Raw genomic sequence first — 17,254 nt, forward strand, 5'->3', positions numbered from 1 at the left:
TGTCATGTTTGTATGGAGAAATATTGAGATTTAAGTGATTATCTCTCCCGTTCAAAAACATACAGTCACCTCAAAGATAATTAGGGTGGTTAACCTAAAGGTTAAAGGGTAGCTTTGGGTTCTTCTAGCCTTCTCTACCAATTCCATGCAAATAACTAGGGACTAAGGTCATTATTTAAAGGGCAATAATTAAAAGGATGTCTCATCCCACTAGTCTCTCCTTCGTAAAATAATAGGTGATTTTGTCTGGAATTTTAGTCAGACGAAGATCGGATGAGTTGTCGTTGGTGTTGACGGAGAGACGACTATGACACCCTTATCGTATATGCCCCCGATAATGGACCCCCACGTGGCGCTGACGAATGACGGTAACTAAGCAAGCGGTACTTGAGCTCTGCGCGTACTCAAACAAGCACACAGAACGTTAGAGACTAGAAACCAAGGGAAAAGTCCCCGAAGCAAGCCTTCCGACTCTTAAGTCAGGTACTTTTTCCTCAGAAGAAAAGGTGCACGAAGGAAAAAGAACAGTAGAGGTCGAGGCCGAAAGCAAAAGTGCGCGTACCTGCTCAAGATAGAGGACCTCCCTTTTTATATGACCGTGTGTACCTCTGGAGCCTAACCGATGTCAGAGAATGTCGGGTGTCAGTCCTTGTAGAGTGATGAAGGGCGCGTGACACTCTTCTATGAGACGGAAGAAAGTTCTACTCACAGATGATAGCCGACCCTTGGAATATTCTCTGACATACAACAGTTATTTTTTGACAGACAGTTACGATTCCCTGACCTTGTTGTCGCCTAGTACCTTTTGTCCCGCCCGGGTATGATTAGGGGCAACTCGGGATGATTTGTTAGGCATGACGCCTGACTTGAGTCTTGAGGGGCAGGGAGAGTTGTGGTGAGATCGCTCAAGAGCTGACCGGGAGTTGGCCTACTGAGAGAACCAGACATAGATATAACCAAGCTGTGGAAACCCGACCAGTCAGAGCAGGTCAGGCATCACCCCGATTGTACATCCTGATTCAGATCTGGGATCCTGATCTGTAAGCACCCAATCGGGCATCATGCTGCTGATGACACTAGGCGGTGCTACCTCTTCTTTCCCTAACTGTTGACTGTCACGTTCTCTTGACTTTTGACTGTCACATCTCCTTAACTCTTGACTGTCATATCTCCTTGACTTCTGACTGTTATGTCTCCTTGACTTCTGACTGCCACGTCTCCCTGACTTCTGACTGTCACATCTCATTGACTTCTGACTACCACGTCTCCTTGACTTCCGACGGCCGACCCCTACCATTATGCACCATATCAATAGGATTACCCTCTAGTATATTATTTTATATTATTATCTTCTGCCACCTGGTTCCATCAGTTATTTGTATAAACAAGATAATTTCATGTTGTAATAGTTACAAAATCGTAGTTACTACAATGCATACTCAACATGTTCAAAAATATTCATGTTATAGTAAGTACAATTTCGTAGTTGCTACAATACAGTTTTGACAAGTTCACCTAACATTTATATTATAGTAACTACAAAATCATAGCTAATATAACTCAAACTTGTTCACCTAATATTCACGTTATAACAGTTACGAAACTGTAGTTATTAGAACTTGAACTTATCATATTCAACAATATTAATATTGTAGTAACTAAGAAATCATAGATACTATAATGTTATATTATAGTGTAGCTATGATGTAGTTGTTACAATACTGACTTATCATATTCATGCAATTGACTGATGTGACCATGCGACAAGAGATAATAATATCATACAGTGCACTGGAGGATAGCCCTATCATTTTAAAGGGGCTAGTGGGGTGGGACGCTCTTTTGATTAAAAAAATTGGTGTCTCTTTGATGATTCCAATAAAATGAGATGTTTTTTTTTTTTTTTTTTGCCCTTTATTTGAACATTATAATGGGTATAATTTGTAATTCTACATGGAATTTTTATCTATGTTCTTTTTACCATATATATAATGATACGGTGATGAAAAAGGGCCCACAAAAAATGGACCAAAGTGGGAAAGAACGGTTGGTATGGACGTCAAAGTCAAAGAGAGACAGTCCACAAGTCAAGCAAAGTCAGTCGAACAAAATAGCAGGGTTGAACGGATGACCTGCCAGGTCTGAGCTGACAAGCAAAGTCGAACGGTATGCCCAAACCCTGAAAGTTTGTGAAGGAACGATGAAGACATCATGAAAATCCCCAGACCATCAGCTCGGTGATTGACTGGATGGCATGTCCGATCGGATGAAAATCAGCCCTCCGACAATAGGGACAGCCGAGTGAAGGGAGATTGCTTTTATTAGTATGACCGAGCAAGGGTGTCTCGACCGAGCGACCATCGGTCGGCCTATAACGAGACCCACCTACGTATCTCATCGTACCTTCTTGAAGGTTTGTGCTACTTACTAACAGAGTATGTCTAGCAATTATCAAATCGTACTTTGGAAGCTTCCAACCTGTCATATCAGGATTTTGCATACTTGCCTATGGAAAATTGTTAGGGACACTTTTTAACTTGTCTTTTCTAGGTTCCTTTGGAAAACGTATGCACGCTTTGAGATGTGTGCGTAGACACTACATTGACATTATAAAAGGGGTTCACATCTACCGACGAAGGTATGCGCAATTTTGTGATTCTGCATACTCTTTGTTATTGCATTCTCATTACTCTCACTTCGTCGAAAACTGACTTGAACGTCAGAGGATCAATACCGAGAACCCATTCCTGATCCGATACTAACACCTCTAATTATATTACAAGATCGTTAGAGTCTTCGCTTCGTGTACCCTCAAATCATATCTCTATCTTATCATCTTCTTCGTTTTCGGATATAAACGTCTAATCATAGTGTTGACCCCCGGGTAGCTTCTCGAGTATGCAAACTGATCGTCGAAGCTAGTGTTCGACACTATCTCCGTAAACGATATTGCTCCGCTACGGTGCTTAACGGATTGTTGCAATTCGTTCCCAAGATACAACGACGACGAACGTCTCGGAATCGTAGCACTCGTGAATTGAGTGAATTTTCCATCATCTGGAGGGTTCTATTTATACTGAAAGAAGAGGTTGATTGTCCTTTGGGTGAGTGGATGTGTTCCTTGGGCTGGATTGATCTAGATCATCCATTCTGAAGTGCAAAGTGCGCCTACAAAGCGCCCATTGCGCACGTGCGCACGTGGCGGGCTCACAGGTGCGAGCACCTGCTCGCCCTGGGCTAAGGGGTAACCTTTCCTTTTATTTTTGTGTTAACTCCATTAACACATCTTCATTAATAAGTAGAGAATACACATCGAGAATTTCCGATGTAGGACTATTCTCCCATGCACTTTATTAATGAATAATAAATGTTATTTTGGGCTGACTTTAAACATTAATTTCTCATTCATCCTTAATCGGTTTTGAGCAAATTAATAGTCTAAATCTATCTACGCGGTTTTGAGCAAATTAATAGTCTAAATCTATCTACGCGAATCGTAGATTTCAATTTTAAAGTCAATTACGACTTTCAACAATTGATGACTTCCTTCTTCTAAATCATTTTGGTCTATTTAAAATCCCAATATCCAACACATAGTTGAAGGTTTTATTATCATTTCTAATAACACTATTAGTGACCAAATTAACGCCGCAAAGATTGAAGAGATGGGGAGCGAAAGGGACTCCGGCAGTCGATGTGTGTTGGCCACCACTTACACGTCGCTGAGGTGGAAAACACACATGCAGATATATCATTGGCTTTGTATAGGCGTGCACCGACCGACGACCTAGTTTTTAGTACGTACCCTCTCCATCTCACATCAGCCCGCTCTCATGCTTGCATCTTCCTATGCGTGCACCACTCTACATTCCTGGAAGGAAATAGAATACATGCCATCAGCTAGCTTTATCACAAATTAATTACTGCTCAACAGCTTTAATTAATTATAATTAATTAATGTCTAAAGTTAATTATGCGCAAGAGTTCAAATCTCACCTTTTGTTTCCACTAAAGCCTGAGGTCTAATTAATAATCCAATCCGAAAGGCAAACTTTGGAGCCTCTGGATCAAAAGATGATTCTTCTTCTTCTTCAAAAGCATGTAGATCAGTGCGGATGCGGATTAATAATTAAAATGGAGAGGTGTAGAGAACAAGATCACAGAGAGATCCAGAGAGAGAGCCCACGAGCGGCGCCAGGGCTTTTTTTTTTTTTTAAAAAAAAAGGCAGCAAAATATTGGAATTAAGCTGCTGTGCATGTTACATTTCAATTATTAGACTTGGCTTTCGCTTAATGTTTGATTAAGTTGTCCTGGGGCTCAATGGTGGTAGTGGTGTGGTCGTGGCCAATTTCTCTCTGCGCGCTTTGGTTTAGTTTAATGAGCAAAAATAAATAAAGAAGACGTTCCTTTGTTTTTTTTCCAAATGCGTCCCACTTTCATTTTTTATAAAATGACATTTTATCCATGTAAAATGATATAGTTATGTTTTCTATTATTATTCTACCTATATATATCTTATATCATTCCGTAACTATTATAATTATAATTTCATAATTGTTATAAAAAAAATAATTATAACAAAAAGAATTAAAATTCTTCATAATTCTGAAAAGACTTTAAATTATATATTTTTAGATTTAATGCTATATTATTATAGGTTACATTATCTAATAAATATAGATATCTGACTTTCAATTTGATATATTATGCGTTCCATAATTCAATCCGAATTAAAAGTTATGATTTATCGAAGCTTATCTAATATTTACGTTGTAACAGTTACGAAACTTTAATTACTATAACTGTATGATAATTTAATTGTAGTAATTATGAAACTATAATTATTATAATTGTGTAGTATTTATGAATTCGTAGCTGTTACCATGTATATCCGATTTAAGATTTAAATGAAAAATATAAATAAAAGATAATAATGAGAATAGTGTGTTGGAGGAAATTTTAATAATGTTACAATAAACGTCCTTTTACTCCCTTTCGATTTTTACCATAGTTTAACTTTGCTTATCCATGACTGCACTTTTGTGTTCCTGTACGTTTGTGTTCTTGTTGCGTTCCGCTTTGACACTGCAACAAAAACTTAGCCCATGGATTGATAAACCAATGAGCTGAACTTACCTCATGGATTTTGGGTTTTGTTTGTAGAATTTACATGAGCCGTATATGAATTGGGTTCCAAAGATGGCCCATTAAGTAGTTGCTCAACTTCAGTCTCCTCCAATTGAGCAGAAAACTGGCCCTGACACAATGCAGACTTAATATCTAATTTATTGATGCAACAACAACACTTATTACAATCTTGCTTGTTCTGAGATCCACACTGATGCAATAAGTGATGATCGTTTCACATGAAAAACAAACGAACTCACAAAATAAACAAAGATAACTTCTGTTAACATAAAAGAAGACCGACACCGAATAACTACACCTCAGTTATAAATCTCAACCCAAAACTAGGGATGAGATTCATATCCAATACACTCCAACCAAAATTAACATTACTTCTAAATTAAAAAAACTCCAAACTACTTGCTCAAAATTATAAATAAAGCCAACTTAGACACATGAAAAATCTATCCTCTTGCAAATTAAAACTTACAAATGAAAACAAATTTCTATCTTTCTTCATTTTATCTCCATGCTGAGGAAGCCTTTCTCTGGTTAATCACAATGGCACATGGTGAGGGACAGAAACTAAGAAATGTATGAGGTCTCAAAGAGTGATTGGCACCAAGAAAGCATGTTGAAACATCCATATATCAGCTCCACTTGCTAAACACTCTGGCAGTCCAACTTGAGCATTTTTGTTCAAATGAGTATCTTGTTCAGCATATTGCACCTGTTGTTTGTGCTAAGTCCTTGCTGTGCCGCAGTGCCATCAAATGGCATGCCTGCTCCTTCAACAGCCTGATGATCGCCAGAGATTCCACAGGAACGATACCAAATTCGTCGTCGTACTTCTCCATTCCGCCAAGCAACAAATGCCAGATGAAGGCACCGGCACCAGCACCGCCTTTGGTTGCGGAATCGTAGATGTTGTCAAGAATGGACTTGTAAAATGCAACCCGGTGCAAGGTGTCGAAGTCCTTGTTCTTGCTGGATAAGCCGAATTCAGAGAACAAGATGGGCTTGTTCAGCTCTTTTTCGCCGTCGTCGATGTGAGATGCCATCCATTTCGAGATGTAGCTTGTTTTCTCACTAAGATTTGCTTGCCGCAACCTACAAAAGATAGAGGTTTTTCATGTGAGCTTTGGTGAACCACTAATTGCTCATTCAGGTCAACCAGGATTCAAGTGGACTATCTTTACTCTCTTAAACACAAACAAAACTAGGAGTTTGAGGGTAAATTTTCCCACAGCTTTCTTCTGTTTTTTCTTTTTCCTATTCCATTTTGTCACAGTTTATCAAATTCACAACTGAAATCTAGACGCAATTAGTTGACAAATAATTACCATTTATCAGGATAAATTTGCACCGACGCAAAATCAATGGCCGGAGTCTTCGAATTGTGCAGGAAATCCGTCCCCAGCTCGCCGTACCATTTCTCCGGCGGGTTCACATCTTTCTTCTCCGGCCGGCTCGTTGGGCCGTAAAACCCCTCCAACCCAACCGTCACCAGATGCTTCTTGTCAATCCCCTTCACATGTTCGGCCATCTCCTCAATCCATTCCTGGATTTCTTCCAATCCAAAAACATCAAAATAATAATAATAATAATAATCAAACCAATCGGTCAAGAACAGTGTTGTGAGAACATACTTGAAGTGTGTCACCGGATACATCTGAGGCACACCGGGGCGCATTCATCAACTCCCATGCGAAGATCGTAGGATCATCTCTGTACTCAATTCCACTCAGGTGATTCTTCCTTGTTAATATTGTCTGCCGGCGAGATAAAGATTAATCATTACGTTCAAGGTTCAGCTCGATGATCAGCTCTGCGTACCTTAAGGTAGATCTTGAAGTAACTGCGAATGGAGGGATCGAAGAAGAATGAATCGTTGGAGGTGCTCAATCCGAATCCCTCCTCCCACGCCCACTTCACGTACTGCCCCTTCCCACCGTGGCGTTGCAGATTGTTCACCAGGCTCAGCAGCAGCCTGATCCCATGTCTTTGAGCTTCCGCAATCACCCAATCTAATGCCTGCAAGGTCATTCTTTTCTCATTGATCTTAATCGAGACGAGGAATGAGATCTGGTACCTTGAAGACGATCTCGTCGAAGATGCCAAGGGAGACTTGGAGGGCATGGTCTCGACCGTCGTTGAAGGCATAGGTCCTGCACACAGTGAGCCCCAAGCTTGCAGCAGTTTGAAAGATCTCTGTGACCCTTGCTCTGCTCCCCTCCTCCACCGCCTGCTCCATAAGCCAGTAGGAGTTCCATCCGCTGACATAGAGGACTCTTCCATCCACCATGAAATGGGTGCCATTCCTCTCCACAAAGCTCAGTGTCGGCTCCTGATCTTGGTGGAGCTTGAGAGCCCTAAAGGTCATGCACGTGAGCAGAATGCAGAGGAAAAAACCAATGGCTGGGCAGAGCAGCCCATTTCTTGATCTCACTCTCTTGCCGGAAGGCTTGGCACTAGAAGGCTTGCCATTCCACCTGCTCCAAGGATTATTCATGCGATCCTGAAGAGAAAACCTTGGATCAATGAACAGCTACGTCAAGGATCAGCAGTGGCAGCGTGGATTAGGAGTGATTTGGAGTTCTTGGAGCTAAGACACGAAAAATGGAGTTCGGAAATGGGCGGCGGAGGTCGACGAGAAGGAAGAAGAGCTTCGAGTACTCGAGATCTAAGGAATTATGATGAGGTCTCTGCTGTGGTCGGGAGGAAAACCATGTAAAATAATAAAGAACAAAAATAAATTTTTCTGTTTTTTTTTTTTTGGTTAATTAGCCGGTAATGAATCCGATCTACCCATCTTATCTCAATTACTCTAAAATATTAAATATTGAATTAAGGTTGAGAATTTTCAAATTCCGATTGGAAGTTTTTGTATCATATTAGGATGAGATTAGATTTAGGTTGATCTGAATTTAGAATTTATAATTATTTTAGATTAAGTTAAATTTTATTTTAAAAATTAAAATATTTTTAGATATATAATAAATGTTAGTGTGATAATGATAAAACAATAAGATAAAAATGGAATATTAGAAGGGAAATAGTAAAAAAAAATCTTTTTTAATCGAGTCGGTCATGTTATTTGGGTTCGGATTCAACTTTAGGGTTTTTGGGTTGTGTTCGGATTTAGGTCAATTCGAGTTTAGGTCAGATTTTTCGGATTCAACTTTAGAATTTTTGGATAATGTTCGGATTTAGGTCAGTTCGAGTTTAGGTCAGATTTGGATTAGAATTTTTTTTATAATATCTTTGTTTTGACCCGACCCGAATCCATCCGATCCCTCTCAATTAACACTCCTAATGTTAATCATCAAGATTTGTGCAAATCTAATATTCATCCATTTTTATATTTAGCTTTCTAAATTCGGGAATTTACCAAAGACGCATGCAGATTTGGAAAATTCTCAAACCATGCATCATACTTTGAGAATGATCAAAGAGCGTACTAATTTGAATGACCTTCCCATTCTACCCCTCTATTCAACATTAACTTTCCACATACTGATTTCCAATACATCCGAGTCATATTTAAAAAGTTTAAATTTTAAAATAATTTCGATGGTTCTGATACATATAACCTTAATATCTCTCTCCCTCCCTCTCTCTCCACTCATGTAAAGTATATATATGTCAATTTATACAACTTGATTTTTTTTAAAAAAATTTAACTACTAAAATCAGAAGGAAGATTTAAATTCTACTATTTCATGTGGTTGCAAATTCGTAGAAATTCAAATAGTCTAGGTAGATTTAAATCAAAACCACTAATCTATTTAGAGAGCTTTAATTGCACTCATTCTAAATCCGATGAGTTTATAAAGTGCCAAGAAGTTCAAATGTGCTCTCCTTTACTATTTTCGAGCTTCCCTAGTAGTGCCAATGAGAAAAGCCTTCAGTTAGAATGCTTGAGCCTCGTGTTTTAGCTAAAAGTTCCCATAATATTGGATCACCTTTAGGGACCTTGAAATAAGTAATGGAAGACACATTTGGATTTCTTGCAACTTTAGAAATTTACATGACCTGAAATGAGTGCAATCTGAACTCTCTAGATCGATCAGTAGATTTTGATCAAAACCCGCTAATGGACCTAAGCTATTTAGATTTCTACAAACTTGCACTCATCTAGTAGGGTTGAGTTAGAGGAAAGTAGATATAATGTAAATGTAGCACCCATAGGGTTCCTAACAATTTCATATATTTTTACCATGGTTAAAAAAAAAATAGGCCTTATGTGAATATTAGCAAAAATAAAATAAAATGGAATTAAAAAGAGGCAAGACCAAGGCTTGAACCTTTGGTTAGAAGCATGTATAGTGTAACCAATAGACCAAGAGGAGATATTGTTAGAAAGGGAAGGGACAATATAATTAAGAATAAGAAAAGGTTTTCTTCCACCTAGAAGGAGAAGTTGGAGTTGCCTTCTTCCTCTCAAATGAAGAGATGATTCTTGCTTCTCTTTTCATTAATGGATGAGTAAAAGAAAGAAGGAAAAACCCATTTTCCCTTCTTCCTTTTATTAGGAATAAAAGAGGAAAGAATGAAAATTTTCATTTGGTTGCTCTCTTTCTCCTTCCTCCTTCTCTCCACCGAAACCACTCTCCTCTCCCTCATCATTGCCGAACCAAGCAAGAAGGGTGCTCTCTAGGAAAAGCTTCACAACCAAGGATTTCTTCTTTTAGAGAATTAAGCGAGAGGATGTGAGTATCCCCTCACTGCAGTACAAGTAGTTATCGAATGTTTGTATGTAAATGTTATTTGAAACCGTAAAGATTTTCTTGCATGTTTCGGCCAAGATAAAGACTTGTGGTCACTTAGGGTTAGCAAGTTTACAAGTTATGCTTGATGTTGTAACCAAAAAGTCTAGAATCTCACATTGGAAGTTTCGGCCAAGATAGAAAATGGGGTCTAGGGCAAAACTTTGAAAGGGAAACATGTTGGTTATGCTCCATCATGATGTATGATCTCTTATATGTTAATAGCTTAGGTTTTTCATGCTCCATGTTGTATAAAAATATGAGAACCCTAACTTAATGTTTTCGGCCAAGATTTATTATAGAGTCTAGGGCATAGTTTTGAAAAGGAAACATGTTTGTTTATGCTCCTTCATGATGAAAGATCTCTTATATGTGATAGCTTAGGTTCATGCTCCATGTTGTATAAAAAATATAGGAGAACCCTAGTTTTAAGTTTCGGTCAAGAATAGAAATGAGGTTTAGAGCAAAGTTTTCAAATGATAACATGCTTGTGTATGCTCCTTCATGATGTATGATCTCTCATGTGTTGATAGCCTAGGTTTCCATGCTTTATGTTGAAAAAATATATAAGAACACTAGTCTAAAGTTTCGGCCAAGATGAGATGTGAAGCTTAAGGCAAGAAGAAAATTTAAAACCTAATCATGCTTGTTTGTGCTTATTCATGAGGTATGATATCTTGTATGTGGTTAGGTTAAGTCTTTATGTTACATGTTGTATTAGAGGGATTGGAACCCTACTTGTAGGTTTCGGCCAAGATAGAATGTAAAGCCTATAGTAAAGTTTTTGAAACCTAATTATGCTTAGTTATGTTTTTACATGATGTATGATCTTTTGGTATGTTGTTAGATAAGTTATCATGCTACATGTTGTACAAATGAACCTTAGAACGTCACCCTAGGGTTCGGCCAAGCAAGTATATGAGGCTTAGAGCAAGGTCTTGAAATCTAACCATGCTTGTTTATGCTTCTTTGTGATGTATGATTATTTATCTAGGGTTAGCTTAAGTTTCATGCTTCTTATAGTAGTCAAAGTTTAAAAAGTTCTACTATAGGGATTCAGCCAAGATTGAATGAATAGGGTTAGGGAAAAGTTTTGAACCTAACTATGCATGCTTATGTTCTCCCATGATGTATGATTCTTGATATATGGTTAGTTTAAGTCTCCATGCTTCATGATATGATATATGCTATGCTTCATGGTATGATATGCTATGCTTTATGATATGATATATGCTATGTTTCATGATATGATATGCTATGCTTCATGATATAATATATGTTATGTTTCATGATATGATATGCTATGCTTCAAGATATGATATACTATGCTTCATGATATGATATATGCTATGTTTCATGGTATGATGTGCTAAGCTTCATGATATGATATGCCTTACTTCATGATATGATACATGTCATGCTTGATGATATGATAATAACATGTTATGCTCTATGCTATGATAAGAACATGTTATGCTTCATGATATATGTTTATGAAAGGCTTATGCAAGAGGAAAAGCCTAAGAGATGCTTCCCTTGAGATGAGATCAAGAGCACTCTTCATGATATGACAAGAACATGATATGTATGATGATATGATAAGAAACATGATATGTATGACATGCTATTTTACTTTGTATGACTTGTACCAAGGGTGGGCTCCATAAGCGCCCCTAGGCCGACGGACTATGAACGGGTCTAGTAAAGGGATGAGCTCCTTAGTACGCCCCTAGGTCGACGGTCGTAGTACGAACCTAGTTCCCTAGTAGGTTCGGGGCTAGCTACCCTGTCCTAGGGATTTGCGCGCATTCATGTTATGTGGTACATAGCCGGGCCCTCATTTTGAGATTATATTCAAGTATGTATATGATATGTTTTTTTTTTTTAAAAAAAGAAGACATGTTGCATATGTTCATTTCATTATGCATGTTTTCAAAGGAACATCTTGCATCTACATGTTTATGTCATATGTTTTCCTTGACACTTATTAAAGATGCCCTTGAGAATATGGTTATGATCATGTTATATGTTATGTTATGTTCTCACATGCTATGATATGTTTATGTTATGTTCTCACATGCCATGATATGTTTTATATTTATGTTCTCACATGCTATGATATGTTTATGTTATGTTCTCACAGGCCATGATATGTTTTATATTTATGTTCTCACATGCTATGATATGTTTTATGTTATGTTCTCACATGCTATGACATGTTTATGTGTATGTATGATTCATGGTTTTATGAGTAGGAAAGGAACTCACTAAGCATATGGGCTTATAGATTATTTTTCCTTGTACTGCAGAAAAAGGAAAGGAATGGATGAACTAAGGGGAGCAGCAGGAAGGGCAAGATTGTGTGTGGAAGTGGCATGGTGGATAGATCTAATTATATTTCTAAAACTTATATTTGGTTAAGTTGTGCATGTGAACTAAGTTTGGATTTTATACTTGTGATGATAACTTGAACTAGTATGTGGTGCACTTATGATATCTTATTCATGTTAGTATATTCATGGCATTATGAATCATGTTCAAGTAGCATATATGAATCAAGTATGTTGTTCACATGGCATGTTAAGGGTAAGATGCATATGATAAAAAAAAAAGGAAAAAAAATAAATTCTAAATATGTCTTCTGCTGCCATGAGTCCATATGCATGTATATGTCAAGTAAGTCTAAGTAACCCCGTCCCTTTAGGGTAGTCTAAGTATCCATGAGGGGCGAGCGTTACAGTAAAACCTTGGTTTTGTTAGGACATGTAGAGAGATAGAGGGGGAGGGTGAATAGTTTCGTTTGCCTCTTCGATGATGATTTACAGTGAAAAACTTGGAAGCAATGTTAACACCTTCATTTTACTTGGTATTCATTTCCTTGCGGTGACTAATCCAAGGGTTCGCTCCTCACTCTTACAGATGCACTATGAAAATCTCCTTTCCAAAGACAAAAAAGTCTCGTACAAGCTTAAGCATGGAAATACAAAAGAGAACACTGGAATACAACAAGAACAAGGAAGTAAATACAAATACAATGAACACCTTATTTTTGATCTCTTATTGCTAATAAATGCTTCTTGTTGACTCGGAAATGTAGCAGCACCTCGCCTCAGAATCTCCAAGAACTAGCGTACACTTCCCATCGTGAAACACCTTTTTCTAGGGTTTCGCTCAGGTTGAAAAACGTCTCCCAATTAATTAGGCTTACCTCTAATTGATTTTCATGTCAAATGACTGTTCAAAACATGCAAAACAGTTCTTTTTCGTATGTCTAATAGATTTGTGAGTCATACCAATCGATTACAAGATTCTAATCGATTATCCAATTGATTCAGAAGCTTCTATTTGCGAGAGAGAAAGCTTCTTAATCGATTCTCATACTTTCTATTCTCTCATAAAAAATACCTTAATAAGTTACTCTATAGATGGGTTAGACCTTAATCGATTGCCTCAATCAATTACAGCCTCTTCTGTTCTTCATGAAATAACCCAATTGATTACTTGACATGCTTTCTCTTCTCGTGACAAAACATCTCCCAATCGATTCCATTCGACTGGAATTGAGCTTAATATTTTGCCCAATCGATTCTGAGCCCTACTGTACTTGTGAACAATAGCTCAATCGATTGCCATAATCGATTGAAACTACCTTAATTGATTAGCCAATCGATTCCCAACCCTAACACCTGAAATCTGAGTTTAGAGTTCCTTTGTCCAACATCCAGTCATCCATGACTCATTGAGACTTCCCGTTACCTAGCATTTGGTCAACCTTGACTGCTAGGGCTTCTTCACCAGGTGTCTAGTCAACCTTTGATCCACTTGGACTTTTCCTTTCCTAACCCAGCTAGGACTTTCATTGCTTAGTCTCCAATTAGGTCTTTCTCATTCGTGCCAAGTGTTCAACTCCTAGCTAACCCACCTTAGACTTAACTTAGTTCCCAACTAGATTTACCTTGCACCCACTGTTTAACTCCCAATTGATCCACCTTGAACTTTAACCTAGTTTGCAACTAGGTTTACCTTGATCCAAGTGTTCAACTTCTAGTTGATCCACCTTGAACTTTAACCTAGTTTGCAACTAGGTTTACCTTGATCCAAGTGTTCAACTTCTAGTTGATCCACCTTGGACTTTAACCTAGTTCCCAACTAGGTTTACCTCGTGTCAAGTGGTTAGCTCCCAACTAACTCACCTTGGACTTTAACTTAGTTTCTAACTAGATGTGTTTAGTTCTTAACTAGGTGTGCCTAGTTCTCAGCCATGTCTTTCATTTGCCTAGTCCAACTAAGACTTGCATTGTCTAGCCTCACTAGGATTTTCACTGTTTAACTCCCAACTAGGTCTTCACTGTCTAGCCCTGCTAGGACTTTCCGTTATCTAACCTCCAGTTAGGACTTTTCATTACCTAACCTTCAGTCAGGACTTCCCATTGCTTAACCTCTAGTTAGGACTTCACAGTCAAGTCTCCGGTCTTCTCTTGACCTACTTGACTTTTCATTCACATATTATCTAAACATTGAAACTCAAGCTCAAGTCAACTCGAACTTAGTCAAACTGGTCAACCTTGACTAGTGGATGATTACACCAACAGGTTTTGATCAAGAAACACTATGGGCCTAGTATGGGGAGACTAATCCCAACTTGGTCTTGGTCTGCTTTCACATCAAGTCCAACATGGTCTTGGTCTCTAGGAGCAAATCAGGACCAAGTTGGGCCCGATCTCTAGTCTCCCCGCACTAGGCCTATAGTGTTCCTGGATCATAATCAATGCTTGATATCATATCTATCTTCTTATCACTCAACTCTATGGGATGGGTGCAAGTTTGTAGAAATACAAATAGCTTAGATTCATCAGTGAGTTTTGGTCAAAACTTACTGATTAACCTAGAAAGCTTAAATTGCATCCATTTCAGGTCCTGTAATTTTTGAGATGGTAAGGAATCCAAAGGTGTCTTCCATTACGTATTTTAAGCTTTCCAGAGGTGCTCCAGTATTATGCCAACTAAAATACTTGGTCCTGCTCAAGTGTTCTAACTGAAGACTTTTTTCTCCTTAGCACTACTAGGAAAGTCTGGAAATAGAAAATGATAGCACATTTAGACTCCTTGACACTTTAAGAACTCACAAGATTTGGAATAAAGTGCAATTGAAGTTCTCTAAGTCAATTAGTGAGTTTTGATCAAAATCTAATGATAGATCTAGACTATTTCTATTTCTTTAAACTTGCAACCATATGAAAGAGTAGAGTTTAGTGAAGGTAGATTTGATGTCAAATATTAGTTCTAATTTTAGTAGTTAAATTAAAAAAATTGAGTTGTATAAATAGACAGGTTTCACGAAAGAGACATTGAAATTGCATATATCCAAATCATAAAAATAATTTTTATATTTAAGATTTTGAATATGATTGGAATACTTTAAAAATAGAAATTAAAACATATAATTGAGAGAAGGGATAGAATCAAAAGGTCACCCAAATCAATATGTTTTTTGGTCATTCTTAAATTATAGTGTATGATTTGAGAATTTTCCGAATCTTCATGCGTCAATCCATAAATTATTGTTCTAAATTTGTTGCGTCCCCGGAGTTATGGTGTTGCAGTAGGACATCTAGGTTGTCACCCAGATATCCGCAGTTCAACTCCCAGTTATAACGTATTTGTAGAAATTTTTCCTCCAAATAAGGGGCACAATTAAAGGATGCTGGGTTTTTAGGCTGATTCCTGCGTGCGCTTCTCGATTTATCCTGATGGTTAGTAGGAAACTTCTGTGGGACCGGACTGGTCACTCTAGGAATAGTCAATGAGACTAATTGAGAATATCATTTTTTTTATCCCTGGGACTATGATGTCACGGTAGGACATCCAGGTTGCCATCCAGGTACCCGTGGTTCGATCCCCAACTATGACATACTTACAGGAATTTTTTTCTTAAATAGGGGGCACAACTAAAAATTGTTGGACTTCTGGGCTAAATAGAAAAATTTTATGAGATCGAATTGATCATCTCAGAAATAGTAATGAGACTACCTAAATTATATATATTTTTTCCTAAATTTGATGCACCAACGTAGATTCTCGTTGATTGGTTTCCCAACTGAGCAACTGCACATTCATGTACTATATTGTTTTTTAATAACAAGTATCATAATATTGGTTCCCCATAAAGATGTCAATTCGGATCGATCAGATTAGATCAGTTTAGGTTAAGCCGGGTTGAGGTTTTATTTTTTTTAATTCAATTTTAATCCGACCCGAATTCGAGTTTAACTCAAAATCCCTAAATCCATATTCGATCAACCCGACCAATCCGAACCTAACTAGGATAACTCAAAAATGTAATTCAAAATGACTTTTTTTTTTTTCTATTTTCCCTATAATTCTTCACGTTTTGTCTCAATACTCCATCATGATCATACAAACATGATATTAATATACATAAAAATATCTTAATTTTAAAAATAAAATTTGATTTAATCCAAAAAAATCTCACTAAACCCTATATTTAGGTCAACCCGAACCCGACCCAACCCAACCTGAAAAATTTTAACCCTCCAATCCGAACCTGACCTGAATCCAAAAATATCCAACCCCAATCTATTTTTTTTTATAGACTCAAATTAAATCATCAGATCGGATTCATTTTTAACACCCATAATTCCTCACATTATATATATATATATATATATATCCTACCTTTTACCACCAAACAAACGCACATATTCATGTACTAATTAGTTTTTGATAATTTTTATCAAAAGTGTTAAATGAGTGATATATTAAAAAAATTATCTCAAAATGAATTTTTATATAAAAATAGAGTAAATTATTTGGTAAGTTATATAGGAAATTATTTTTAAAGAAAAAAATTAAATATAAATATAATAAATTTATTTAAAATTATTAGATCCATCAAACTATATAATAATTTTAGTTAAAATTATTATAAAGTTATTTTTAAATCTTTTAATCATTTTAAAACTATATGGCTGCGTTCTATAATACTTATGGTATAGGTATAGTATATTTATCTATTTAGATTTAAAAGACTTTAAAATGTTTATGTAATAATTTTAGCAAAATATAATTTTTTTAATTGCTTTGAAAGTATGAGGCAACACTAATGATAGTTGATCACTTATCTATCTATTTAAATTCAAAAATTAAAAAAGATAATAAATATATAAACGTTTTAATCAAAATTAAGTTATTTTTTATGAGCATTATATAGCATATTGTCATTTACATCTTACTTTTTTAATAAATAAATAAATTTCCTCCATAGCTACTTCAACTTTTTTTTAGGAAATTACTGAAGTTTATTATGCTTCAAATAGACCAAAAGTCTCAAAAAGTA

The 17,254-nt window shown here is 36.8% G+C and overlaps 1 protein-coding gene across 2 annotated transcripts; it reads right to left on the minus strand.

Moving 5' to 3' along the window:
* Positions 1-5,318: 5,318 nt before the first annotated feature.
* On the minus strand, positions 5,319-7,834 carry LOC121989386 (mannan endo-1,4-beta-mannosidase 2-like). Of its 2 annotated transcripts, none has more exons than XM_042543404.1 (5): positions 7,221-7,834; positions 6,965-7,162; positions 6,778-6,900; positions 6,472-6,689; positions 5,319-6,238 (listed from the first exon to the last, which is right to left on the minus strand). In XM_042543404.1, exons 1-5 carry the CDS (start codon positions 7,638-7,640, stop codon positions 5,845-5,847), a joined length of 1,353 nt encoding a protein of 450 aa, XP_042399338.1. In that variant the 5' UTR covers positions 7,641-7,834; the 3' UTR covers positions 5,319-5,844. The 2 variants fall into 2 exon arrangements, with proteins under 2 accessions (XP_042399338.1, XP_042399339.1); XM_042543405.1 differs by having other exon boundaries at positions 6,965-7,155; positions 7,221-7,546.
* Between the last annotated feature and the right edge of the window lie 9,420 nt (positions 7,835-17,254).

Source organism: Zingiber officinale, chromosome 6B (genome assembly GCF_018446385.1).
Source record: "Zingiber officinale cultivar Zhangliang chromosome 6B, Zo_v1.1, whole genome shotgun sequence".
NCBI lineage: Eukaryota > Viridiplantae > Streptophyta > Magnoliopsida > Zingiberales > Zingiberaceae > Zingiber > Zingiber officinale.

Excerpts from the sequence above, each read along its gene's own strand:
- LOC121989386 (XM_042543404.1), bottom strand. The coding sequence starts at position 7,640 with ATGAATAATCCTTGGAGCAGGTGGAATGGCAAGCCTTCTAGTGCCAAG. Across the intron at positions 7,163-7,220 it reads TCGACGAGATCGTCTTCAAG|GCATTAGATTGGGTGATTGC; the intron begins GTACCAGATCTC and ends ATGACCTTGCAG. Across the intron at positions 6,901-6,964 it reads ACTTCAAGATCTACCTTAAG|ACAATATTAACAAGGAAGAA; the intron begins GTACGCAGAGCT and ends TCTCGCCGGCAG.